This window comes from Gallinula chloropus (assembly GCF_964237585.1).
Source record: "Gallinula chloropus genome assembly, chromosome: 3".
In the NCBI taxonomy this organism is placed as follows: Eukaryota; Metazoa; Chordata; class Aves; order Gruiformes; family Rallidae; genus Gallinula; species Gallinula chloropus.
Window position 1 is genome coordinate 82,121,843 of NC_140087.1, and position 27,969 is coordinate 82,149,811.

At 36.8% G+C, this 27,969-nt stretch overlaps 1 protein-coding gene across 2 annotated transcripts in view; it reads left to right on the forward strand.

Annotated features, from left to right (window-relative positions):
• Positions 1-27,969, forward strand: part of USP34 (ubiquitin specific peptidase 34) — a 129,774-nt gene that overhangs the window by 76,785 nt on the left and 25,020 nt on the right. For both annotated transcript variants that reach the window (XM_084262502.1, XM_084262503.1), the window contains exons 34-56: positions 776-976; positions 2,325-2,407; positions 3,435-3,475; positions 4,409-4,533; positions 5,592-5,744; positions 6,897-7,001; positions 7,963-8,018; positions 8,121-8,241; positions 11,505-11,688; positions 16,612-16,775; positions 17,763-17,828; positions 19,388-19,534; positions 19,623-19,679; positions 19,780-19,857; positions 20,594-20,688; positions 21,672-21,844; positions 22,443-22,596; positions 24,038-24,116; positions 25,544-25,597; positions 25,693-25,788; positions 26,916-26,980; positions 27,077-27,152; positions 27,253-27,300. In XM_084262502.1, the coding sequence (XP_084118628.1) occupies positions 776-976; positions 2,325-2,407; positions 3,435-3,475; positions 4,409-4,533; positions 5,592-5,744; positions 6,897-7,001; positions 7,963-8,018; positions 8,121-8,241; positions 11,505-11,688; positions 16,612-16,775; positions 17,763-17,828; positions 19,388-19,534; positions 19,623-19,679; positions 19,780-19,857; positions 20,594-20,688; positions 21,672-21,844; positions 22,443-22,596; positions 24,038-24,116; positions 25,544-25,597; positions 25,693-25,788; positions 26,916-26,980; positions 27,077-27,152; positions 27,253-27,300 (2,421 nt within the window). The remainder of the gene's footprint in view (positions 1-775; positions 977-2,324; positions 2,408-3,434; positions 3,476-4,408; positions 4,534-5,591; positions 5,745-6,896; positions 7,002-7,962; positions 8,019-8,120; positions 8,242-11,504; positions 11,689-16,611; positions 16,776-17,762; positions 17,829-19,387; positions 19,535-19,622; positions 19,680-19,779; positions 19,858-20,593; positions 20,689-21,671; positions 21,845-22,442; positions 22,597-24,037; positions 24,117-25,543; positions 25,598-25,692; positions 25,789-26,915; positions 26,981-27,076; positions 27,153-27,252; positions 27,301-27,969) is intronic.

A 27,969-nucleotide genomic window follows, 5' to 3' on the forward strand; every position in this document is an offset into this window, starting at 1 on the left:
TGTCATTCTTCCTATTCAGTGTATAAACATAAGTTTGTTTAATTGCTTTTATTGGGCCTGACCAGAAAGTATGCACAGCACTGCAGAAATTGAATGTATTCTGCATCTCAGTACCTTAGATGTATACATGTATAGGTGCTAGGTAGCTGACCTACTTCTTCACGTGTGGCTGTCACATGGTGATCTATTTTTGCTAATTTTACTCTGATAATGCACCTTCTGCTGAGCAGGTGCTGTGTTTGGTCATAGCCACACAGCTGAAAACCATGAAAATTGATCTCAAGAGGTACTAAATGAATCCGTGGTTTTCATCTAACAAGGGCTGTTGCAATACAAAGTGTAGGTTTTGAAGTAGTACCTATTGTCTCTGTGTGGTTGAATATATTTATCTTGAAAGCACTTCTGTACACCATACTTATTACCCTGTGCTATAGTTGAATACAGTGCAAGAAAGGCTCTTAAGTCTTGGATTATTTCCTCTCTGTATTTTCATGCAATCAATAATATAATGTCTTGCATGCGCCTGTTAGTAGGACTAGATCATGAAAATATCTTCATTATAAGAAGGAACTTTTTGTTTAAACCCTTCCTCTACGTTATCTGTTCTGGCAAGGTTTTGCCAGTTAGAATTCTAGCTGTTTATCTGCAATACCTTATTTGATCTTTTTGTTTAAAATTCTAAGAAGCATAGAATTATTCTAGTAGTTCTGGCACGTGAGGAATTATTTGTAAAATGATCCCTGAAGAAGGAATTATGTCATGTTCTTATTCACAGTGGCAGCTAGACTGTCTTGCTTGCTTGCTGAAGCTGATATGCCAGTTTGCAGTTGATCCTTCAGATCTGGATTTGGCTTACCATGATGTCTTTGCCTGGTCTGGTGTAGCAGAGAGTCACAGAAAAAGAACATGGCCAGGCAAATCACGGAAGACCGCGAGTGACCATGTCAAGGGCCTTCATATACCTCGTTTAACAGAGGTAAGAGAGAAACAGTGTGTCCGTGTTGTCAACTTCAGAAAAATGACCCCTTTGCTGTGTGAAGCCGTAATTTTGGTAATAAAATAACGTAGTGTGAAAGCTACTAATATTAATCTACATCCTCTGCGTTGTTATCTAAAAAGTATTGTAATTGCTTTAAACCTGGGAGTTTTTAAAGCTTTTAAAAGTTTTTTTTTGTTGATTGGTGAGCACAGTGCTTTATCCCTATTTCTTAGGTTTTGTTTTCTAAATTAATAACTTTTAAAAAATATATTCTTTTTTATGATAACCTGTTATAGGGGCTGCCCCCATCCTCACTAAAGCCTTTTTAGATTGCTTTAGTAGACACTAAAATAATTTAGTGTGCTAAGGATCTCTTAGTGAGTGTATGGTGGGGCTTAGGTAAAGCTGAAGCCCTTCATACCAGATTCGTTCATGGTCATTTCCTAATGTAGACCAAGCCTGAGGTTTAATCATAGTATTTTGGCATCAGGGATTTTGGCATCACTGTCAATCTGTTGCTCTTGGACTCAGGACCAGCTGTGATTGCCAGACAGTGTATATCTGAGCTGGAGCCAAACTTCCCATTTATCATTGTTATATATGGAAATACCTTAACTAGTCCGTAAGTATTAGGCATTTTTGATAAAACAGATCCCTTTCTTGCCAAAGCTACTATGATACAGGAAAGTTATCCAATGTGTTAAATTTTTTAACATTGGCTGTGTGTAAATGCTGCTACTGGTTTCTGTAACTGTTTTTAAATTTTTAATTGTCGATCAATAAATATTTTTAATTGTGGTGGATTTGCTACCTAAATATTTTAAAAGGCTTTCTTTGGACTTTGATTTGAAAATTCTGTGTAGCTTGTCAGGTTCTATAAAGATGAATAATTTAAGTGAATGTGTAGTCAATAAAATATGTTGATCATAGAGATAGGGGACACTTACATATCCAACCTCATCCTCCACCCTGGCTTCTCAAGTCTAAGAGTTTTAAAAGGAATTGAATGGCCTAAACCTTTAAAGAAAGCACTGTGTTTTCACTAAAGCATTGAATAAATGCTTGTTCTTTCTATTCAGTTAAATTGTCTTTCTTTTGAGAAATAAAAAATAGAAATAAATGTTAGCATCTAGATTCAGTCAATGAAACACTGGATTTTAGGTCTGCTTTAATCAAAACAATCTGTTTTAACTATGGAGAGGTTATGATACATCTTTTGCTCTTCCTCCCTTTACACAGGTGGGTTTGTTTTAGATTCACACAGTGTGTATAATTTAAAAACAGATCAAAAAGCTTGTTGTTATATTAACTGTTGTTTTTTTTCTTTTGACTTCAATTTTTAAAGGTGTTTCTTGTACTTGTCCAGGGAACCAGTTTGATTCAGCGACTTATGTCAGTTGCTTATACATATGACAACTTGGCACCTAGGTACAATATCTTTTTATTTTTGTAATAAAGCTAATCAAGTGTCTGCATTTTCATCACTGCTTTAAATAAAGTAACTAGCTCTTTCAGATGTAGTCCCTATTAACACCAGTATGAGAAGTTTAAGTCTGTAGGCATTAGACTTGCTTTTCTTAGTCCCTCCCCTCTTCTGGTAGTTATCCTGCACTTAGAGGAGGAGGAGGAGGTGAGAACTATTAGTGATCAGAGTATAAGACATGCAACAAGAACTGTATGTGGTATGCTCTCACAAATTCTCATGTCAAAACTATTTCTTCGTTCTCTCTGTAGCAATTTCAAGGCAGTGTAAAGGAGAAATTAAAGTAAATTCACTTCTAAGCTGCTCAGGGATCTGGTGGTTTTGACTTACTTTCCACATCCTAATAATGTTAACTTATTACTGCTGAAATTACCCTCATTGTTTTAGTCCATGTGCATGTACAGAAGCCACAACTGTCTCCTCAGAACCAGACCATTAGACATTTTTGTACTTACTGCCTTTTTTCCTGAGAAAAGCAATTCTGTGTCAGGCTGCATCCTGCAGCAGACTGATGGTGGAGAGATCAGGTTTTTTGCTCCTTCTGGTGAAGGAGAAGTACTGGGTTCCAAGTAATGCACAGTGTGTTTTACTCTGTTTATAAGTTTATGGATGTTCAGAGCATTTCCAGCCAGATCTTCAAGTGTGCTTAACTGCTAGTTGAGTTGCAGAAATCATTTTAAACATATACAGTATGGCAGTTCCGTTTTATGCTTTTTGTTTGATAAAATAAAAGGGTTGTGGTATTTTTTACTTTTTATCTTTTCAGTAAAGCTTTGAGGGAGTGACTTGAAGGTTTTAATCATTTTATCATTGTTGTTCATTTGAATACCACAAGAAATTAATAATTTAAAGATCAAAATTTCAGTTTTCTCAGTGGGTACCTAAGAGTAACTGTGTTATTACTTGTGTGTACTTGTATTTCTGTTATGTTCTGTGATAAAGTTCAAATACCTTTATCTTCTTCCTGTTCAGGGTGCTGAAAGCTCAATCTGATCACAGATCAAGACATGAAGGTTAGTGCTGCTAAATGGCCATATGTTATGAACTAATAGTAATAAAAACACACTGAACATAACAAATTATGTGTTTGTTTTATTCCACCATTAGAATGCTCTAAAATTCTGTTCCTTGGTAGTGTTAAGGTTGTTATAAACTAGGTGGGAATACATGTAGCGGCTTCACTTATCTGGAAATTGGTTTACATGAAATGTACTGTAGCTATGCCTTCATCTCCAGAATAACTGGGTTTGGTAGGAAAAGCAGCTGTGCTCCCTTCTTCCAAAGAGCAGCCTATATAACACCATAATAGAATCACCAAGTCACCTTTATGCTGGTCTACAGAGATCATTCTGGGCCCCAAATTCCTTCGAGGTCCTTCATTTATCCATCTTGTAGAGGTTTCTTACGAAAGGTAATTGATCTGTGTCAGATTCAGTCTGTATCAGAGAAATAGTCAAAGGGTACAGCACAGGCCTGCATAAACATAGTTATGTCCTCCCAGGCTTGTGTGTTGCCTTTGGTTTTCCACGTTGTTCTCTCCAGGGATGTTAATGTCTGTGAACTTGAATTCTCACTAGATGCTCTGTATCACCTACTGAAGTCTTTCGTTTAGCTGTTGAGAAGAAAGGAACAGATAGTTAGTCCAGGGAAATGTTCATGTGCCACCCATTAGCAAAATACCAGCTCACTGCTTAAGAAGTAGAGATGCAGGAAAGGATTGTGCCCCAGATGGGTGATTCTTGGATGATTTAATTTCATCATCAGTAGTACAGCAGTCAGTATTTAGTACGCATGTGGGTAAAATTTTGAGTTTAGCTAATATCTCACCTACCTATGTACATTAGTGTGACTGAAATCAATGTCATATGTGCCAGGACTATGCAAGTCTTCAATCTAAAAAGCCTATTTTATTAGTTACAGCATGATTTCCTCTTCCTTTCCTTCAGTCACTCATTATTCAATGTGGCTCCTGGTGAGTTGGGCTCACTGCTGTTCCTTGGTGAAATCCAGCCTGGCGGACAGTGATCATTTGCAAGACTGGCTGAAGAAACTTACCCTTCTCATTCCAGAGGTATGTTAAAGGAGAGGCTGTTGCATTACTAATTACTGCATACTATGAAACAAGATTAACTTTGGTTTCAAGCTACTATTAAATTCACAACATGTTGTTTCCTGCTAAAAGCAAGCAGGATCTTAGTTACTTGCAGTCCTCGTTAAAAAGTAATCATTTGTAGTTAAAATACCATGTAAGGTGCTGCATTTGTGATGGATTGCAAACCAGTTTATAACCTCTCATCTTCCTTCCTGGCTTCTATTTGAAGGTAATTTTTTCATTGTTGACATTCCTGGGTAATGCCCTTGAACATGGATTAGTCCAACTGTACTTCCCTCATATTTTTTTTCAGCTGTACTTATTATCACAAAGTGAGATGAATGAGAATTGCTATTAAAGTGTTTGTTGTTACCAAATCTTTTCTTAGCTTTTAAGTAATCTTTTCTGGTGTAAGAAAAGCTTGAAAATTGCATCATCAAGATATGCATAGTAGAAAATTATTGTGTTTACTAGCAATTGCATAAAGGTGCAATATGGATGTGATGTGATAATTATTATCTGTCACTTTATTGCTCAAGCAAAGGAAAAGCTTACGTGCTCACTTCATTTAAAAACCCTAGAGTAGGAATAATGCTAACTTCTGTAGCTGGATGAGAGACAGTCTGTGGATATTTTTCTTAAGAAAATAATAAAAAGAAAGAAGAAAATTATTTTAGTAACTTAAATTAACCCTATAGTTAGGAACCAGTAAGTTCCAGCATTACGTGAATTTCCCCAATTTGCCCAGATGTGAAATTTCAATTTTAGTAACCAGCTGTAGTCTTCACTGTAGAAAATACAAGCTCAGGAGACAAGGGGCTTTTTTGTTAGAACAATGTCTTTTTCATTTCTTTAAAAAGTAATTTAAATGTATGTTATTTGTAATATGTGTTTTTAGAAAGACACATTCAACCTTGATAACCTGATAATATTATGAAAGGAACGTATTGCATACATGTGAAAGAAAAGTCAACAAAAGGGGGGGGAAATCTTCTAAATACTATGTGTAATCATTTAATTATTTTCTTTTCATAAAGACTGCTGTCCGCCACGAGTCTTGCAATGGTTTATATAAGTTATCTCTCTCTGGTCTGGATGGGGGAGACTCAATTAATCGATCCTTTCTGCTGCTGGCTGCATCAACGTTATTAAAATTTCTCCCTGATGCTCAAGCTCTCAAACCGATTCGGGTAAGAATTTAAGAAATGACAAAACTTTATCAGAGATCTATTGAAACTTACTGTTGCTAATATAAAAAGGTGGTAGCGCATTATCATTATGTCTGGCATACTGTTACACTGAGATATTAAAAGTTTTGGTTTAGACACTCTCAGAAACTTCACAGAAGTAATTAAAGCTGTAATAGTACAGTAATTTAGAGCTTGCTTGTGTGTGGAAGAATGCAGAATAGTGTTTGGGAAGTGCTCTTGTTCTGGATATCTGGTGTCCACATAATTGTGCTGCTAGGGAATGACAGTTGAGTTTTTAATATATGCCTCAATTTCCCTTTTAGATGAGGTCAGTCCATGAATTGTACATTGTCATACACGCAAAGGTGCCCTCTGTTGCTGTGGCTGAATGTTATTATTTCCCAATCAGTTGCTACTGTTTTCTGTTGGAGCATTATTGTCCTCACGGCTCTTGTAAATGGTATAGATTCTGTGGATGCTGTCAGAGTGACTTCAGGAGGAGTTCTCACTGTTAATGTATGTGGGTTAATAGAGATGGTTCGAACTAACCTGGATGATTTGCAATCAGTAGGGGATGATAGACCTGGCAGTGCTATCAGAGGAGTGGAGCTGACTTCAACTGAATTAGGTAGATCTGAAGGAGAGCTTTTGTACCGCAGTGAAGCGTGAGCATGGGTTTTGGGCCTGTAAGGCATTTTATTCTTGTGACCTTGTGTGGCATTTGATTTCAGGTTAAGGATGGGTCATTCAGTTGGTATTTAAAAAAAAATTTAAACAATCTGCGTATTTTATATTATTTGACTCAGTTTCAGAAGAGTTTAAGATTAGCTTTATTAACTAATGTTGAACTCAGTCAAAGTTTCTCATGTTTTGTCTAATATTGAAAAATTTTGCAATTTGCAGCCATTAGGATGAAGTCAGTATTGTTTCTTTGGTTTTTAAGTGTCTGGCAGATCATCCCAAGAAACTTTTAAGAAAATGAATGTATATTTCAGAAGAAAAGTAGAACATGTATTGTTACCATTGTAAATATGTTGTGCTTCACTTATCTTAAATAGTGGCTTGTGGGAAATAATATTCTTGCAACAGTTACTGGCTTTGCTACATTTTTTGTCTGATGTACTTCAGATCAAAAGCAATTTCTTTTTACAGATAGAGGATTATGAAGAAGAAACAGTGCTGCGACCAGGCTGTAAAGAGTACTTTTGGCTGCTATGCAAACTGATTGATAACATACATGTCAAAGATGCAAGTCAGGTAGGGTTTGCTTTCATTCTTATGAATGTTTGCTTTTAAAAATTTGGGTATTCAGGTCACTTCAGTTTTTACTTAAATGAATTGCTGTGAACAGCTCTTGGATCTTTCCCACCTCCCAGCTTTCCTTGCTCCCTGATGTGTATTTACTATCTTTTGGTCAAAGAAAGCTTCAGACACTGAACCTGGAGAGTCAAGGAGGAGGAAATGGGTATAATGCACAAAGGGTGAATTTATGCGAAGGTAACACACTGGGATTACTGTAATTTCAGTGCAGTCAAAGAAGGAGGTAGTCTAAGAATCTTTGGCTAAAGCTGAAAAGGGGAACAATTCAGTTAACAGCTAGTTATCACAGGTTAGAAAACTTAAAACTTTTGAAGTATCTGGGCAATTTTTGTGACTGCTTGTGCTGGCTGGTGGCCCTGCATAAAGCCTCTGGTTCATTCTCAGTGTTGTGGCAGGATTGCTGGAAGGGAAGGAAGCTTTAATCCTTGTTTCCAGAATGGAAAAGTCTTGTCTTCTCCTAACTCTGGGTCTAGAGGCAAAAATTTTGCTCTCCCCTGGCCCTCATTCCTCTGCTCAGTTTCCTTCCATTTCTGTTTTACTAATTGAATCTTAGTGAGGCTACAGTTCTGCCTCCTACTTCTGTATGTTACTCAAACAAGAAATGCACATGGGACTTTTCAGCCTTCTGATGCCAAACTGTGTGTTTGCGAGAAGTAACAATTAAACACTTCTCTTCAACACTATTCCATTTTTTTCTGTGTGGCAGATATATTTGTGGGATCAGTTGGAAGAATAAACGTTACTTCATTTGAACTGTACAGCATTGATTTTAAAAAGAGTTTTATCAAATTTATAAACATATTAAAATGTTCTTGTTTTGGACTAGCGCTGTAAGTTGTAATTCATGAAGTACATAATTTTTTTCCATTTATATTCCATTTTCTTTATTTTTAATCAGACCACACTGCTTGACTTAGACGCACTAGCGAGACATCTTGCTGATTGCATTCGGAGGTAAGGGTCGCTAACTCCAATTTCACTTGTAAGTTGCATTGGATTTATTGTTAGTGGGGCAGAGTTTTAACATTTCCTTTGTATTTATGTGTGTGTATATAGCAGAGAAATCCTGGACCACCAAGATGGTAATATAGAAGATGATGGACTTACAGGACTGCTTCGTCTGGCAACAAGTGTTATTAAGCACAAGCCACCCTTTAAATTTTCTCGCGAAGGCCAGGTGAGAAAAGGACACTGAAAGGCCTCAAAAAAAATAGTGTCATCTCTTCTAACTGTACTTTCTTCATTTCACCTTTTTTACTGCTATTTTGGTTGTAGCGCCTGATGTATGAGTGTATTGTATTTCTAGCCTTAGGATGATGGGCAAAAACACACATATCATTCCTTTAAGAAAAAGTAGCAAACGGACCCCTCTCTTTCTATCTGTATTTAATTTCAGGACAGAATTCTTACATCCTAGAAATTGTATTTCTTTTCTTTAAATGCTTTTAATATTGATCAGCAGTAACTGATTTAAAAACCAGTAACAGCTGCTGGTTTTTGACCATATCCTGGGACAGTTGTGTTCTAAAAGGAACTTTTAAGCTCTACATTTACACAGTGGCAGACACCTGTTACAAGAAAGTTACATTCCACCTGAGCTGGTGAAGGTGTGAGATTGACTAGGTCGGGGAAGCTGCTAAAAATGTCTAGTTCATGTTTCAGGGATCAATAAGTAGTCCCCTGTATCCGATTATGTTACATTTGTCTCTTACTCTGTTACCATAAAATGACCGTGAAAGTAATTTTACTGTCCAAAAGTTTTAATAGTGTCCACACTGTCCACCACCGAACATAAAAGTTAAATTGATGACAGCATTTTAAAAGACTGCTGCTGTGTAATTCCCCTGGAATAAGTGTATTCTAAGTATGGAGAGCTTGCAGATGAAGTTAGAGCAAGAGTTTGATTCACAGAGTGCAGTGCGGAGGCTGATGTAAAATTCAAATAAGAGGCATGCACAGATCAGATTTATGTAACTTGGATATATAGAAAGTCTAAGAAAATGTTAAATGGAAGTTAAAGAGAAGTGATACTATACAGAATCCTCGTTACTTGTATGTAGGATATCACGGGGAGGCCAGAAATTTGATTTGAAAAATGGATGAATGTGAACAAAGCAGTGTCTACAATAAACTTCTCAAAAAGAGTTTGGCTTTGCTGAGACCCAGGAAAACTAAATTTGATCTGCTGCTATTTTTTTCTTAAAATGTATGTCCAATTAAGAACACCTATTAACTGCATATTATAAAGTGCATTAGCGAAGAGCTTTGTATTGTGTTCAGTGTAATGGCAAATGTGAAATGACCTGCTTCCCTCTGAGCAAAGGCTGGTAAATACTGAAGATAGTTTAGACTTGCCTGGAGGATTCTGGTGCTCACCCTGCCATTTCTTCCCTACAGATTCCTTCTCTTACTGAGAAAACAAAATTATTGTTTGGGAAATAACTGGCAAACTTTGAAAGTCAGGTTTTGTGAAAAGAGTGGAACTACCTTCTTTGATGACACTGCCTATCACTGCTAAGTGATTTTTAAGATCCACTTGCTAGCTCATGTTCACTAGAAAGGTGTATCTTCAGGTTACTTTGATGGTAAAGAAATACATTTTTAAGATTGGAGTCTTGCATTTAGCCTCTGAGCAAAAACCCTGTATAGAGTTCTTTTTCTTCCGTGCTCTGACATGTCAGAATTCAATCAGCACAGATACAAGACTGTGAGTGTTAATCAGAGAAGATCCAGATGTCTGAAGTGACTGCCTTTCTAGTCTGGGACACCTGAAGGTGGCTGGTGTGTTAAAACACCTGTTTGAGAGAGGCTGCAGTTGAAAGCAGGGTCTGCAACTCCAGTGAGTAGATGCAGCTGGTCTGCTGGTGGGCTGTAGTCATCTACACCTGGTGAGAGTGGTTAGGAAGGCAAAGGAGTCAGGCTGCTGCCCCGCACGCACTCATGATACAAACTAACTATGAGGAAATCAGGTATTTGTTTTTAATTTTAGTGATTTTCTTTCTCTAAAGTGTGCAGAAATCTGGAAGAACTTTGATTAACTGTATTGCCAGAAGAGCTCTCCATATTATTTGGCTAGAAACCTAAGACCCCAGTTATAAAATTTCATGTGAAGACTATCGGAATTCCCCTGTGCACTGGAACAAGGCTTTTTATGGTGATATTTGCTGTGTACTCTGCAGAAGACCATTTTTAAACATATTTAGAATGTAGTTAGATTTTTTTAAAAGGCAGAGCCTGCCTTTTCAAAAGGGCCTCTTAACTGAATTTACTTGAATGTGGAAATTCAGGAAGAACATTTTTTAATTATAGTGTAGAGATTGTAGAAGTGTTATAACTGGATCGGTAGCCTGTGCTTTACAAATGGAGGAAGAATTCTCTCCTGAAAAAAATCCCTCAAGAAGATAACTTTGGGGGAAAAAAACCCACCCATATTCAAAATTCTGTAGAGATAGAGGATTTATTGTCTGGTTTTGTGGACAACTAAAATACTACACTGGTAACATGATTTATAAGGTTGCAGACATTGTACAGAATCAGTGAAGTGTAGGCTATGGGTCATGTCATCAGCCCTAGACATAAAGTGTGCACATGAATTGCTAGTTGTCTAAGGAAATTTGTTGAAATACTGCTCTATAAATTCTGTTGAATTTATTCTTTGATTTATCTCTCATTATACGACTCAAGTGTTTAATCAGTAGCTGAAAGGTGGAGGAAAGCCTTTTCACCATTCTGCCCTTTGAAGGTGCTGTAGCTGTGGAAGAGTATGACCAGTGACCACCTGTTCCTGCAGACCTGTACAGATATTCTTCTTTGTTGTTGTTATCCTGTTAATGTTTAATGTTTCTTTTAGTTTTATCAAATTAAATTGACTACATAGATGCTGAGGTTTTTAGAGTATGAATCTGGGATGGTAAAAATAAATAAGTCTGTAGTATGTATTTGTCATCCAAAGGCAACCTGACTTGGCACAGCTATGCTCCACGCCTTTTATAGTTCAGTTGCTATTCCAAACAAGAAACAATGGGAAAATAAACTTCCAGTACGCATGGCAAATAATGCAGTGCCTATTTCATCATTAATTAGTGATTCATAAAACTCAAACTACTAGAGTGTTATGTACTATCACTAAGAGAAACTAGTCTTAAAGTTAATAAAAACATGTGTGGGATTTGTCAAATTATCAATCATGAATCAAACATAATTTGTCATTCTTTTTCAGTGGATGTGTTTCTCTCTAAGCGATATAATAGTGCACTTCATGTAGCATACAGAAATTGCTGATATTTGTTATTCAGAACTCGTATACAAGTCAGAAGGTTCTTTAAAAGATAGAGCTCTAGAAAGTCTATAGACGTTTCTAGAAGATTGTTAAATCATGCCTATTGTCTTTTAAGATTGCATTCAATCTGCTAACCCTGCTGATTGAACTGTTTTATATAGGAATTTCTGAGAGACATCTTCAATCTTCTGTTCTTGCTGCCAAGTTTGAAAGACAGATCACAGCCAAAGTGCAAGTCACACTCTTCAAGGGCTGCTGCTTACGACTTGTTGGTAGAAATGGTAAAGGGGTCCGTGGAAAACTACAGGCTGCTCCACAACTGGGTTATGGCACAACACATGCAGTGTAAGAACCATTATTCACATACAGCTTTTGAGTATTTTCTGGCAAACTAGTAGATTTGCATTTTCTGTTCATTTTGGTTTGAATTTTTGGATTTATAAAGTTCAGTAGAGAAAATAGGAGTGTGCTTGTAACATGACCTCCCATTCTGAGGGAGCTAGCCAGCGTTGCACGCAGTACTGCAATCATGAAGTTCCATTTCCTCCTCAACTACATCTGCATGTAATGACTTTCTAAAAATAGTGATCTGTTAAGAATGCATAGGTAGAAACGGGGAAATGCAAAGGTAGTGCAGAATATTTTTAGTCTTGAACAGAACAGTCCTTTCCAAAAGTAGTAACGAAGTAAGGCATCGTTGCCGATAGCACTGCCCTTAAAATTCCTCATGTAACTCTGCTATCATTCAGCATTGCTTCTGGGAGGGCCACTGTAGCAGATAGGGGTGTCTTTTGCTCACCTAGCCAAATTAGTGGATTTAATCACACAGCTAATTCTCAGTTCATCTGTTCTTAAGTCTGGGTTATTTAAAGTTATGTGGGTATGTGGTCCTGGTAAATGTCACTGACACATGGATAACATTAAGAGTGGATTTCACATACTTCATTGGCTTGTGCTGGATTTTAATTTGTTTTCATTACTAACCTAAAGAAACATGCTATGTTTGTATGTAAGCCAAGGTATATAAAGCCCACTGAGGTACTCTAGCTGTATTGGCTATTAACAACACTGTTGTGTTTTCAAAGTCTGTAATATCTTTGTAGTTGCCTTTCAGTCTGTACCCAGATGTCTGCATACCGTGCTAATAGAGTTTTGTTATGCCTCTTGGCTTTCATGCTTCCTGTGTTTTGGAAACTCAATTCCTACATATAATATGGAAATTAGCAAAATTTGAAGTTAGTTAATATTTTATCTTTGATTTGCAAATTCTCATTATGCATTTTTTTGCTTGATGGATTTCCTTTCACATGCCCAGTTTAAATTCCTGTAACCTGAGGATCTGTAATTTATTATAATCTATGGAATTGATTTAGTGCCTTACAATTCAGGAAGCAAAGGAGAAATCTGATCGTAATCACATTTTGTGTTCCTTTCTTAAATGCCTCGGGCCTTCTAAAAAGCCTCCAAAGTCCCCTATGTTCAGGGAAAATGTTCTAAAGAATATGTTTTATGAAAATATTTGTTATTTCTGCCTGCTGTGAGTACATCTGCTGCTGCTGAGGCTGTCTGTGGCTCTCCAGGTACAATCATTCGTTTTTTCTTAACAGAAAAAGGAATGATTTTTATTTTTCTCACTACAAATCCCAGGAGTTCCTAGGTGCTGAAGTTTTCCATAGCATTTGCCACACTTGTTACTTACTTACAAATACTCTTCTCTAGATTCCATCCCAAGTTCTCCACAGCCATCTTGTCTGTGTGGCTCCTCCACATTCAGTGTATCTTCCTTTCACAAATGTTAATTTTGTTCCAACTGGCAGCGTGACATTGTCCCTTTCTTGTGTGCAACTGGCACAGGGCTTCTGATACCTTATTTGTTTAAAGTCATCTTGTTCCGTTGATGTGATCCGAAGATTCTTAGAACTGGATTTTTCCTCTGTACTTACCTCCGTATTTCACTGGTTTTAAAAAATCCTAATCTTAGGCCTGTCTGTCTGTTTTTCTTTGGAGAAGCATTAAGGACAATATTTCCATCTTGTCTTCAGTTCTAACGTTTTAACTTTGTACTTCATTGGAGACACTTTCAATCCTGCCACTTGTAGAGTTGCTGTCCTTTGGTCTCACCAGTCTCTGTCTCTGCTATTCTGCCATTTTTTCTAACTGACTGAAGCCAGGATGGCTATAAAGAGTTGGCTTTAACGTGATGGTTTGCAAAAACAAAAGATGTTACTAAAGGATATCTTGTATATTTGCCTTAGAACCAAAAAAACCCTAACCTAAAACCAAAAAAGCAGCTTCTAATTAAAAATGTTTTTACTAAGACTCAGCTCTGACATGCTAAAATGTAAAGCTGTGTAGTGTTCCTCAGTCTTACACTAGTATGAATAATGTAAAGTAGTGGTAGTAAAGTTTTAACTGCAGCAGCATTTTTCTTGTTTCCACTAATGGAGCCTCCCTCATTGATGGATGGAACAAGAGAATGACTTGCCAGCTTTCTATACTTCTCAGATACAGTGGTTTTAACTGAAGACACAGGGATGCTTTTGTGCATTTTTAGTGAGTGATGCCATAGGAAATGAACTATGAAACAGCTGATTTCAGCTGACTTTTCCCAGCTAATGCAGACTCTTACTGGAGAGGAGATTTAGATACCTTCTGTTGTTCATAAAATTCCTTGTGGTGTTTTGGAGTTTTGCTTTCTTTAAAGAGCAAGGCTGATAAAACTTTCAGTTCAAAGGAGGAAAACAACACCAACTGTTTTGCTTTCTGGAAAGTTAAGGTAGTGTCTGATGTTATGTCTGGAGGAGAAGCATGATCAGAATGTGGACAGAGAAAAAGCAAGGTCATTTGAAGAGGAAGAAATTCAGTTTTATTTTGCTTGAAATAGAATGTGAATATTTTGCTTACAAGTTCACCTATCTCTTCTTGAGAAAAGGCCATTTTCTATAATAACAGTGAGGAATAAACACAATAGACATAAGCAAGGCCCAAATTTACCTTTCTGGTTAAGATCTATATGAAAGAAGGAAATCTGTTATCAAAATGAAGACAGTCACTTAAAAGTCCCGGGGTGGAGAAAATAGGATCTTCCTGAGAAATTCCTTCTCAAATTTCTGAAAGCCCTTTGTCAGATTGAAGTAGGAGGAAGATGCTCCTAGCTTTGCAATTACAACCTGATGAGTTGTAAGTAGAGTGATAAATGCTGAGTCCCTATGTCAGAAGGGATGAATTAAGATGTTGCAATTTAAGGATTTCGGTTAATGGAGAGAATTTAGTGTTCTGCCATGCTAATTACTTTCTTTAGGAGGTTGGAAGTGAAGTAGAGCTTTGTTTCAACTGGCCAAACAGCCCAATGTAAGCAGGTAACATGAGGTCACACTACTGAAATTTGTTGGAACAGGAGAATTAAAGCTCTTTCCTTCCCTACTTGAAGCTGCAGGGGTAATAGCTGTTTTGATACCAATGCCAAAATGAAGATTATAGCAATTACTCATGCAACAGAATGTCTTGTGGGTCTGGTCTCTGAAGATGTAAGGATCTGTTCAGAGGATGCCAAATAGTTTCCTGAATTTATAGCTGGTAGTATGAAATGAGAAGAATCCTTAACAAGCCTTTAATCTTTGACGGAATAATTAAGGATTTAAAATTTAAATGTTGAACCCACATGGCATTTGTGGATGATAGAATAAATCCAGACTACTTTTTTGCCTTTCTGTATATCTGAACATATACTTCAGTAGAGAATCTGAATTACTTGTCAGATGCTGTACCCTTTGGAGAGTGATATCCTTGGGGGTGAATAGCAAAGCTAGACGTATTGCAAGTTTTTGTGTCAAGCTTCTTGCGTACCAAGGAAGATGTAGGCTGCAGTGAATTTCTTTGGACACTGGATTAGTTCTCTGTAATTTAGTGCTTGTGTCATGTAGCTGCCTCTGCAGCTCAAACGGTTAATTGCCCGTGCCGTTCTGCGTGGGATGCTAGGAAGAGAAGCCTGACAGTGTCTACACGCAGCACTAATCACTTACAAATGGTTTGTCTCCTCTGCTTACCATCTTCTTGACTGGCAGATGAGGAATCTCTCCCATTCTTTCAATTTCTCAGCAGCTATATCAGAACAAGGCTTATTAAGAAGAGTCCATCAGACTTGCCTAACCTTATCTTGTGCCATGCTGTGCAAAGGATAGACTGCAACATCTGGTATGAAATACAGAGGAATAGAAAACTTTCAGGAAAAGAAAATATCTTTACAGTCTTATTCTCTAGAAGATTCACTTCTTGCTTACCCCTATTTTTCTTGTAGGTTGCAGATTGCTTTGGTGTCTATATGGCTTTGAGGTACAATAAAAACCATTCTTTCTCTTCCTATAAAAACTGTTCCCAAGTTTATTCAAGCTTGTGTATAGCCAACTGCTTTATTTCACTGCACATTTGTGTCTTACCTCTGATAAGTATCTGGCCATCTTTTGTGCTGGTCAGAAGGATTTTTTTTGCTAGCCTGGCATCTGTTATAGTAGCTCTCATTCTGAAACCACCTTCTCTTCTGAGAAGAAGGGTTTTGCGTCACATGTGCTTATCTCTGATACCAAATCTGGTGTTTGTTATGTGAAGGGAAGGCTCCCTAACTCGGATCTTTGGGTGCAGAGGCTCTGCTCTGCTTTGCTCTCTTTCAATAGAGTTACACAGGGGGATGGGTAGTAGAAGTTACAAGTCATTTTTGTGCTGGGGGAATGACTGGTGTACGTTTGGGAGCTTGTAAGTGTTGGGCATCATCAGTTACAAGTATGGTCTCAGTGGTTTGCACAGGACAAATGTTACAAGAGAGCTATTGTAGGCTTATGTTACAAAACCCCCCTTCTTATATGTAAAAAAAGCATAGGAGCCCACAGTTTAATTTATGGATACTGTCGATGAGGAAAACATTATGTGATTTTACCAAACTTTAAAGGTAGGCTGGCAGACCATTCCTGTGTGTAATACTATCACAGGAACAAAGATGATGCTTGCCCTGAGTAATGCTTTGGAGAGTGCTTGTAACCCAAAGTCATGTGGCAACTAGAAAGGCTCACTGCTGTATCAAGTGGTTTTCCTGATGTACCTCTAGTACGTTTTCTTTAAGAGCAGGTACAGTCTTGACTCACTTGTGTAAATGTAGAATCCATAAACAGGATGTATTTTCTTAATGTAAGCACAAAGCTTTTGACTGTATTTATGTCTTTATAAATTGTACCTTGAATTGATCTTTTTCTGCCCATGTGACTCTTCTTTTTCCAGCTTCCCATGCACCTTACAAGTGGGATTATTGGCCACATGATGATGTTCGTGCTGAATGTAGATTTGTGGGTCTAACTAATCTTGGAGCCACGTGTTACCTGGCATCCACTATTCAGCAGCTGTACATGATACCAGAGGCCAGACAAGCAATCTTCACTGCAAAGGTGGGCTTTGGGGTCTTATGTTCCTTGTGTGGGTTTTGGAAGAAGTTTAAATTTTGAATCAGGGCAAATGCTGATAAAGTATAGACATGCTTTCAAGATATTCTTTGATAAAGAATATTTCTTCAGGACTTCAGTTTCCTTTTCATTCAGTTGGGCTCTTTTGTTGATGTCTAAAGTGAAGAGATGAAACAAAATTGTAATGCAGTAGGTTGTTAAGATGGCACTGTAATAAAACATGTGCTTGAGCTCGTATTTCTGTTGCTGTCACCTAGATTTATTCAAGTTTGGGTTTATGTGAATGGTCTGTTGTTTCTTAAGTTCTAATTTTTCATTTTCTTAGAGTAAATGCCATTCTTCTTGAATGCTTCTGAAGTCCCAGAGCATGTATCTCATGCTAGCAGAAACATAGCAAGTCATGTTAATTAATACACGTTGGTTAACATCTAGAAGTACTACAGTATTATTTATAGCTGTTTATTGTGAAAGAGAAAGCTTCGTTTTGGTCCCTGACATCAACAGGGCAAATATAATGTGTGAAACACACTAATTGGCAGTGACCTCACCATTTTTTGTTGCCATTAAGTTATTGGTAGCTTTCACTTCATCTAGAGGTAGAAGAGGGAAGCTGCTGGTCTTCACGTGAGATGCTTTATATACAGTGTTGATCAGAACTCCCACAACATCTACAAATTGAAAAGAAATCACTTGAAAACTACTGCAGTCTTTTGTAACACCTTCCCAAAAGCTGCTATAGCTGTAGTAAATTTTTAGGAAATAGAGTTAATTTTGACTTAAATTTGATGTTGACAGGTCAAATGTGAGCAGGTAGTGCTTTATATGTAAGTGTAAAATAGTGTAGTGTAATTGTACAATATAAACTGGTGGGGTTGTATTTAAAAAGAGGATTGTTTCATCTTTTTAAGAGCTGCGGTGTTGGGGTTTTTCTTAATTATAGGCAAAAAATAAAGTTTTATGAATTCCTTTTAGTATTCAGAAGATATGAAACACAAGACCACTCTACTAGAACTCCAGAAAATGTTTACGTACTTAATGGTAAGTGTAAGAGGGTATTTCAGAAGGAATCCTAATTTCAGGGGTGGAAGGCAAAAAAAAAAAGGGCAGAAAACCCGTAGTTACCATTCTATATGTAAATTCTTGGCAGTTTAAATCCATTGTGCCTAAATTTTGTAAATAAATGCCTTAACCAAAATAGCTTTTCCCTACCTTTAAGCTGTTACTTAGCCAACCAGTTAAGCAAACACCAGCATAGTAGCTTTCTCGAAGAGGCAGTATAAATCCTAATCAAAGGTAAGTGGGCAGCAACTACAATGAGCACGCACAAGCTTTCAAATGTACTGTGCTCTTAAAAATATTTGTGGATTGAATAGTTGGGAACATTTTTTTCTGTTTAACAAACACTGTTACGAGTGTCTGTCCCAACACCATTGTTAGTTCATCTTGTTTCACGGGGACCTTGATATAAAAGGGTGCTGAGTTTGATTCTTCATTTAATCATGGAACAATTTCCTTGCCTCGGTTTTCCTGGTGCTAAAATAAATTATTTTCTTTTTGTTCATTGCATTTTCCTTGCTCCAATATTTTAAAGGTTAACCTGTTGAAATGAAGCATTATAGAGCAGCTAACAATTTCAGAATTCCAGAGGCAGTTCACAGGTGTTCACTGCTGTTAAAATAGTGAAACATTTCTGAAATAATGAAAAAAAAGGAAATTGAGGGGAGCCCAGTGCTTTTGTTCTTGGCACTGGCTTTTGCAAAAGACATTGTTCAATGCTTTGAAGGCAAATAGAGGAAAGGAATTTAGGCATGTAGTACCTGTAATGAATCAGGAAAAAAATAATCTAGGTATTTACATAAGCATAAATTAATACAGGAACATAAAATCGTATGAAGATTTACCACTATTAAAACATTTGTTCCAAAAAAAGTAATTAAAAAAATAATATTACAAAAAATTGCTTTGTCATAAAAAAGTAAGTATTGCCTGCCACACATCCTTAAAAGAAAGCAGTGTGTTTATCACTGTTTACAAGGACAAAGTTCCTCCTCCTGTAAATAAGTTCTGCATTCCCAGTGTGCAGGGCAGGGTAAGGGGGAATGTGTTTAAAGAACTATTTTATGCTGCAAATTCTTTTCTCTGGCTGAACACATGGAGTTGAGCACCAGATGATAGAGTTTTATACTACAGCAAAGTCTGAATGAGAATGAAGTACTTGTCAGGGTTTAAGTCAGTAATGTCCAGAAATACATGAGAAATACATAAATACAGGCTGGTATTCCTCATCTTATGTTTTGTAGCTGAACAAATACAATGAAATTGGTTGCATCACATCTTCAGCTGAGTTCATTTATTTAAATGAGCAGTTTCATTTAGTGTTTATGAAGTACTACTTCACTATTTTACAAATTCTATTTTAATAATTAATACCATAGTAATGATAATCCAATAAAAACTGTTTTATGTTTCATCAGAAGCACTTACATAACTTTATTGCCTAGTAGGCATACGGAGATATTGTATGTAAAAGTATGTCCTTGGAACTTAAAAATACGAGGTTTTGTGATTATTTGTTCTGCTTGACTGTTTTACTAAAGGAAAGTGAATGCAAGGCATACAATCCAAGGCCTTTCTGTAAAACCTATACCATGGATAAGCAGCCCCTGAACACTGGAGAGCAGAAAGATATGACTGAATTCTTCACTGACCTTATAACAAAAATAGAAGAAATGTCTCCAGAACTGGTGAGTTATTAAGAAGGAGAAAAAGAGAGCTTAAAATCTTAGGGATTTGCTCAAATTTCCTTGACAGAATTTATTAATTCATTCACAGAAAAATACAGTGAAAAGCTTGTTTGGAGGTGTTATCACAAACAATGTTGTTTCTTTGGTAAGTATTCTTTTCCCATCCTTATTTTCTGAAGATTTTTTTTTAAAAGTTCTGAAAGCCAGTTATTTCATCCCTTTTCTCTTTCATTGCTGTGATTTAGGACTGTGAGCATGTAAGTCAGACTGCTGAAGAGTTCTATACAGTAAGATGCCAGGTGGCAGATATGAAGAATATTTATGTAAGTAATGCCAGGCTGAGATGTGTAGCATAGATCACAATTATAAATGAGTGCAGTGAAGCATTACAAAGCAGCACCATACACTGTTGAATATGATGATGCTTTCTGTATCTGTCTTCTAATTTTGGTGTATTTCTGGGTTGATATTGATATTACTAGGCAATTTGGGCAAATTGTTTCATCTTCACAAATTTTCATCTTCATCTTGGAATTCACAAAGGCTGTGTTACACTCAGTAATCGCTTTCTCCCACCTATGTTTTAAAAATGCTACGGCCATGTTTTATAGGAGACAGTTGTAAATGTCAAAAGGTTTGAGATATATCCATATGTACTATTGCTTATTATGGTAATTTAAAGCTTATGCCAAAATAATTGGAGGTCTTTAAACAACTATTGATCGCCATGCTTGGAATTTGAATTAAAACGTGAATTCTTTGAGACTGCTTAGAATATTGAGCGCCATTTTTTCTGAATTGGTTCCTTAATTTTGTGTTTGGGTTAGGAACCGGTTTTCCTGTCAAATTCTTCTCTTGGGTCAGGTGTAGGCTCTTTTTGCAAACTTTTTGCTGCTCTTGAACACTTTTACTTTCATAACTTATGGAAATGTTAATTAAACTTAAGGTTTGAATGAATGGGGTTTGTAGATCAGGCCATGCAAACACAAGATAAAAATCTCAGAGAGAAATGTAGTCATCCTCTCTCTTAGTTTTTCTTTTCTTTCTTCTTTTTTGTAGGAATCTCTTGATGAAGTAACTATTAAAGATACCTTGGAAGGTGACAACATGTATACATGTTCTCATTGTGGCAAGAAAGTGCGGGCTGAAAAAAGGTATGAATAAAAGGAAAGAACCATTCCTAAGGTTTCTTTTTAGTAAAGAGTAATCCTTTAGATGAAACAGGACTGTGGTTTCATTCTGTTTCCTGATGTGTGGGCCTATGAGGATGTGGTCCTTGGGCAAATAAACACCTAAGAAATTGTATTTCCAAAGTGAAGAATAAAAGGTATCTTAGCCAAAGATCACCTAAATAGTAAAATGTTCCTGACCTTCTTTTAATGTAAAAATAAATAAATAAATTGTAGTCATTAGTACCTGCAGAAATCTGTTACTTCTTCCATTTTCAAAAGATCAGATTCTTTCAGAAATTGTTCAGTACTTGTGTTATTCATTATGCAGGATACTTGTTTCGCTTTCATATGACCCCAAATTTCTTATTAAAATCTGTAGGTTTAAGAACACTTCCATCCTTTACAAGGGCTGCTAATAAAAAGCTAAATAGAAACTTGGCATTGTCTTTATATTGCAACTAACAAATGTCTGTCTTAGAGATGAAGAACCACATGGCTGTTTTTGTAGCTGTTACAAATGATGTGGGTGAAAGAGTAGCCTACTTTAAACCCACTAATGTGAAGGTTATGAGATTTAATATGAGATGTATTCTGCATCAAAGCTTGTCAGTTACAAGATAGGAGCACTGTCTAATGAGGAGATTTGCATTGCTAGATTAGTTCCTGACTCATTTTACATTATCACTTTAGAAAACTGTCATTCATATTCATAGAGTATGAGCAAATTTGATGTTTCTTCCAAGGCACGACGATGGGCTAAATGGAATTGTTCAATAGGCTGGATTTGACCTTTCTGCTGCCAGACTGCCCTGCTCTAGGGCACGGTGATAGCTGAATTTTATGTTTATGTGACTTTGCAACAGCTTCCCAGTTTTATGTTTGAAATAAATGCCTTCAGAATCTTTGTGAAAATACAATTTACTCAACCAAGCTTTCGTAAATCATGATTATTTTTAATCCTTCAGGGCATGCTTCAAGAAACTACCTCGTATTTTAAGCTTCAACACAATGAGATACACATTTAATATGGTAACCATGATGAAGGAGAAAGTCAATACGCATTTTTCATTCCCTTTACGTTTGGATATGACACCTTACACTGAAGATTTCCTCATGGGAAAAAATGACAGAAAAGAAGGTATGCCTCATAAACCAAATTCAACAGGCTTTGCCTCTTTCATGTGTGCACCACTTACTTTATACATAACATATGCAAGCAGTTAGTGATTTTCCTTTTCAGAAAATAACATCAAACAATGTATTTTTAACCACCCTGTATTCCAAAGTCACGCCTTCTATTTAATATGAGAAAAGCAGCCAAGCGGTTTTGCTTTCAAATACCATTCAATTGGAATTATTCTTAAATTTGTTTTGAAACTATGGGGGTAGTTAGTTACATACAATCTGTTACTGGCCTGGCTTGATTTTGCAGGGTAACACTTGAGCTTCAGCAAATGGCTGACTAACTCCCATCACAAATTAGGTGTGCTCACTTGGGGTAACTTAGTTAGTATCCTGATCTCTTCTGTAATGATGTTCTGCAAAACAGCTGTAACAGTGGCACAGGAGTGAGGATCTGTGCTGCTGGTCCTGACTGTGGAGTTTCTGACTGTCATGGTTATGCAGTGCTGAAAAAATAATAATAATTGAGTGCAACTACAGGAAATGAACAGCCTAATGATGAAATTTGGGTGTTTAGGAAAGAGCTGATCAAGTATTGTGTTAAATTATTGCAGGTTTTAAGGAAGATGGTGAATATTTGAAAGAAACGGAAAGTTATGAATATGATCTGATAGGTGTAACAGTTCATACAGGAACAGCAGATGGTGGACACTACTACAGTTTTATCAGAGATATAGTCAATCCCCATGCTTACAAAAACAACAAATGGTGAGTTATGCAAGACAACACTTTATGATTTCTTATTTGAAAGGAATTAGATCTTGTTGACTTTGTCAGATGTGGCTGAGTAGCAAACACTTGCTGTAGGTTCCTCTCCAAAGCACAAGGTGTTGGAATTGCATGCGTGTAAGTATATTAATTTTTTAGCATCCAAAATTGTGTGCTGTGGGTGTAACAGGTGTGGAGTGCCTTGGACACAGGTAGCAGGAGAATGCCATGCTAGCCTCACAGTGCAGATGGTGCTTTTTTCTTAACAGGACTATCAGTTATATCAAGGCAAATGAACAGTAAGATTTAATAAGATTTATTTGATAAAATCAAAGATTTCATAAAACCCAGTTGTTACCTTTGACAAGAATACAGTTACATTTATGATTTGGGAATTCAGTCCTTTTCATTTTGTCCATTTTCAGTGAAACAACAATTGGAATTTTTCTTCACTTTAAACTCATTGCATCCTGTGTGGCAGAAATGATGTTACAGTACCTGGGTTATCTAAATCTGTTCTCACTGTGCTTTTTATACGTGGAATTGTTTTCTCATTTGATATTTAGGTGCAATTTGCAGTGATGTACTGGAATGTTTCATAGCATTTATTTTTCTCACTCTTCTTTTAAAGATTAGAAAAAGAGACAGGATCTTCTTACACAAGTGATAGATTAATAAAGACAATATGCTGTTTATTTTTAACAATAATAAAGTTTGTTTTTTTAAACTATGACATCCCATTTCTAATTTGGAAGCTTCTGCATATTTTGATCATACCAAGATTGTGGAGATGAAGAAAAAGTTGGGAGAAGTAGCCTAGGAAAAGGGATGAGACATGGGCATGGAAAAGAGAAGGGTCTTGCTAGGTCATGTAAGAAAGCTGGGATGTCATCTCTGGGTCTTAGCTAAGGCCCTGGAGCAGGAGACAAGATTCCTGCTATTCCTGTGTGATTCTGTGATTCTGTTCTCTAGAATAGCCAGCTGGAGCATTTTCCAAACAGTTCCAACTCATGACCCAATCTCTGCTCTGGAGGGAATCCGTAACAGGGTGCCATCATCTCTGCCAGTTTCAGTTCTACTGTTATATGGAATGGTTCTCCTCTTTGTAATTTTGATTTCCATTTCACTCTGATTGACAAGGAACAGGCAAAACTTCTTGGCAGCATTAAAACCCTCTCTGTACCGGAGTCAGGCTGGAAAAATGGGGAAAATAATGTGTGTCTCAATATAAAGAAAAGCCAAGAACTGTTGAAACACTGACCAGACCTTATTGAAAGGAGTTGCATTTGGGGGAGCAGTTTATAGTTTGCTGTGATTCAAACAATATATTTAGAAATTAACAGGAATACTTCAATCTGAAGGATCGTTTTAAGTGCCTGTTCTGCTTCATCTGCCCGTAGGAGACAAGCAGCAGTTGTTTCAAAAGCTTCATGTTTTGCAGGTACCTTTTCAATGATGCTGAAGTAAAACCATTTGATTCTGCCCAGCTTGCCTCAGAGTGTTTTGGTGGAGAAATGACTGTAAGTTATGACTTTTACATTTGTCATGTTCAACTATTACCATATGTGTTCTGAAGACTTCCCTGACAGATTCCATAGCTTTCACCTTTGGTCTGTCATCTGTTGTGAATGCATATGAAACAGTTAGGAGCGTTAGCCAGGCTTTATGGGACTTCTGATGTCTCTGTTGTGCAGGTGATACTTTAAGTTCATGTAGATAGCTGTCTGTCCACCATCAATCTCTTCAAAGGGTCTGCCCTCCTTTGGGAGATGAAAGACTTGGCAAATGGAGACCACTTGCAAGCTGGATATGCAAGCTTCCATGTTTTTCTACACTTTCTGTAGAACACTAATTAGGGTCTTAATTTCTCCTATTATTTATTTCGTGAATTAAAAATGAAACCATATATTTTGTGGAGTTTTAAAAGACAGGTGTCAGAAGTATAGCATAGATTATTAGTAATGAATCAGTGAAATATCCCTCCAAAGAAGAGGTATTTCTTCACTTAGTAAACAGTGAGTATGCAACTAACTTAGGAATCCTTGCCATGGACGGCTTTGTTGCTCAGATTGTTGATTGAAGGAATATTTTCTTCAAGCTTATGCCTATTCTGGCAAAACAGGGGGTTCAGGTGTTTCTCTGTGCCTTGTGTCAGTGACTTCCAGATTCTGGTCTGTGAAGTTCTTACATTGGTGACAGAGGTGAACTAAAGATCTGTCAGGTCTGTGTACAGCTAGGCTGTTCTTAGGCAGGAAGGTTTGAGCACTGGTATTAGTAAGTATTTTTCAGGCTAATGGATCTATGGGCCTAAACACTTTTGCTTGCTCCTTTTATTTTAAGTTGATGTTTGCTTCTTTTCAGTAGTGCAAGGTGTTTTCATGCTGTATCAGCTTTGTCTGTTGGGTCAACCCACTGCCCTTTGTCATCAGTGTGAATATTTCTACATAGTATTAATACACATAACTCACAGTATTAATACAAATAACTGTTGAACACCGATACTCAAATGTTCTCAGGTTATCCTTGATGATTTTTTAATAATATATCATTAAACCATCTTATTAATAATGCAGTACCTTACTAAACAGTCCTGTGAATAAGAAAAATCTGCTTGTCTGATAGAATGTACAGAAATAAAGCAAAAAACTGTTTCGTTTGGTGAGTGGATAAAATACCTTTAGGTGTCTTAAAAGAAGGGGTGTCAATGAGATGGATGAGACAGGAAATTGCGTGAGATACAGTTCACAATACTGCATAGCATCTTTGGAAAATTAGAATAGGTCACTATAGAAGAAAAAAAAGGAAGACTACTTTGAGCAGGAAATAAATTGTCAGCAGCCTCCCTGCAGGTGCCCTGAAATAGTTTGGTTGAGCATTTATCTCAAACTGTCAATAACCAAGCCGCTAAAAATGTTTGTAATTAATGGCTGTGCTTTCTTCATGACAGACAAAAACTTACGATTCTGTTACTGATAAATTTATGGACTTCTCCTTTGAAAAGGTATTTATCTTCCAAACACTTTTTCTATGATTATATTTCTACTTTGATGATTTATCTCTCAAAGCAAAAATTATACAGATGTTTTTCTCTTAAAGACACACAGTGCTTACATGCTGTTTTATAAACGGATGGAACCAGAGGAGGAAAATGGCAAAGACTACAAATTTGATGTTTCATCAGAATTGCTGGAGGTACAAGTTGCTTTGTTTTAACACCAGTTTTAAAATACTTTAAATTTTAAAGTTGGCAATCCTAAACAAATTTGGAATCTGAAGAAACACAGGAAAGATGATACTCCTTTCATTTAGCTGTCTTCCTTAGGAGCATCTCATTTATAGGAGGTAAATTAAGAATTCCACTCTATGAGATGTTTTCTCAGTGTGTCCAGTATTTTAAAATTCCAATATCTGAATCATTCTGATTCATATTTGGGGGGAAAAAATGGTAGAGAACTTCTTGTTTTGTGCTTATCAGTGTTTTCTGAACAGCTTCAATATTACAGGAAGTATTCTCATGAACCACCATCCTTTTCATCCTTCACTTCATCAACACCTTACTGCTGCAGGGGGTGTGGGAGGGCAGAATAAGAGAATAGTTAGAGCTGTTTGTTTGCACTTTTGCTACTGAGTTGTGAAGTTCTAAGTGAAAGCAATATTTGTTAGTGACTGTGCTTTCAATGGGGAACATCAGTCAGAAAAGGATCCCTTCGTCCCCATAGCATAGCTTGGGTATAGTATACTAAGGGGAGACAACCCCTTAGTATCACCTACAATCACCCTCTTCTCCTCAGTGACAGGCTGCTCTTAGGCTACCTGCCTATTTATGTAAAGAGTTCTTTACTCTTTAAGAATTTATCAAAAGTTCACAGAGCTCCTCAGGTTTTGGGTCAGAACCTCAAACTTCAGCCACACCTAGCTAGGCTGCTGGAAAGTCTAACCATGATCTCAATTAGGGAAACTAGGTGTTGAAGAGCTTTTTGGGCTGTAAGGTTATACACTAATGCAAATATCAAAATATGGTCTGAAACTATGGTTCTTTTTTAATATGTTGGACCAGATCTCAAAATTTCAGCCTAAAAATAGGATCTGTTTAAATGAGGTGAACAGAAAGAGAAGGTTCTGAGCTCTGTGCTCCAGTCGTATGGCAGACAAAACTAATATTCACTGTAGTGTGAATAAACTAATCCTTTGAGCCAATCCTTTAAAATAAAGAAAATGTGTCCAGAAATCATTTTTCTTAGCCATGGCAAACATTTAAATATTCTTATGTAGTGAAATAAACTGCTTTCTAGTATCTGATGTTAGCATTTTTTCTTCAGTGGATATGGCATGATAACATGCAGTTTCTTCAAGACAAGAACATTTTTGAACATACATATTTTGGGTAAGTTTTTCTTAAAAAATGTAATATTAATGCTTCTTTTCTTCTTGCAGATTTTCATTATTTATTTTAATTAACAAATAAAATTACTGACTCTAGGTTTATGTGGCAGTTGTGTAGTAGCATCCCAAGCACACTACCAGATCCAAAAGCAGTTTCCCTGATGACAGCAAAGGTGAGTACTTTAAAAGTTGTATCATGTTTACTTTAAGTTTTACCTTGTTTCTGTTTCAATTCAGGCATTCTATAATTAATGGTTTGATTTTTTTTTCCAGTTAAGCACTTCATTTGTACTAGAGACATTTATTCATTCAAAGGAAAAGGTATTCTATTTACTTGTAAATTCTCATTATGTAGCTGCATGAATAGAATGAAAAGCTTGTCTGTACATTTTAAAGCTGCACATTTGAGATGGGATAAGTAGCATGGGTGATGCAGAGTGAATGTTTCAAGAGTGTTGTTTAAAGCATTTATATTGAGCACTGCACAGTAGGTTCTGATTTTAGCTTCCTTTGCCTTAGCAAAGCCTCAGCAACCACAGATATTGGGTTGTTTTCATTGGAAAATTCCTGGATGATTTGGTTCTTGACAAGCACTTGTTGCAGTCTGGTGTGAGTGCATTGTTTGCCATGGAGCAACAGTTGTGCTTGTAGACTTTTAAGTTATGGCAGCTAGCATGAGCAGCAAGAAAGTTCTAGTCTTTCTGAACCATCCCAGTCAGGTTTTACTACTTTGTCATCTGTGCTGGCATAGTGCTACTAGTTCCAGAATGTCTGGGTTTAGTAGGAAGGGGATTGTAGTTACAAGGGGACAGAGTTACATGGGCAGCTGCTACCCACTGTGTGACTTGCTGTAGTGTCAGTGTATAGGCTATTACTTTTGTGGGGGTGCAGCCCATTACTAGTTTATAAAGTGTTTAGTGTGTATAACTATATTCTTAGGAATCGGTGATCTGTCTGACCATTTAGAAATGTTTGAAGAATGATGTGCTA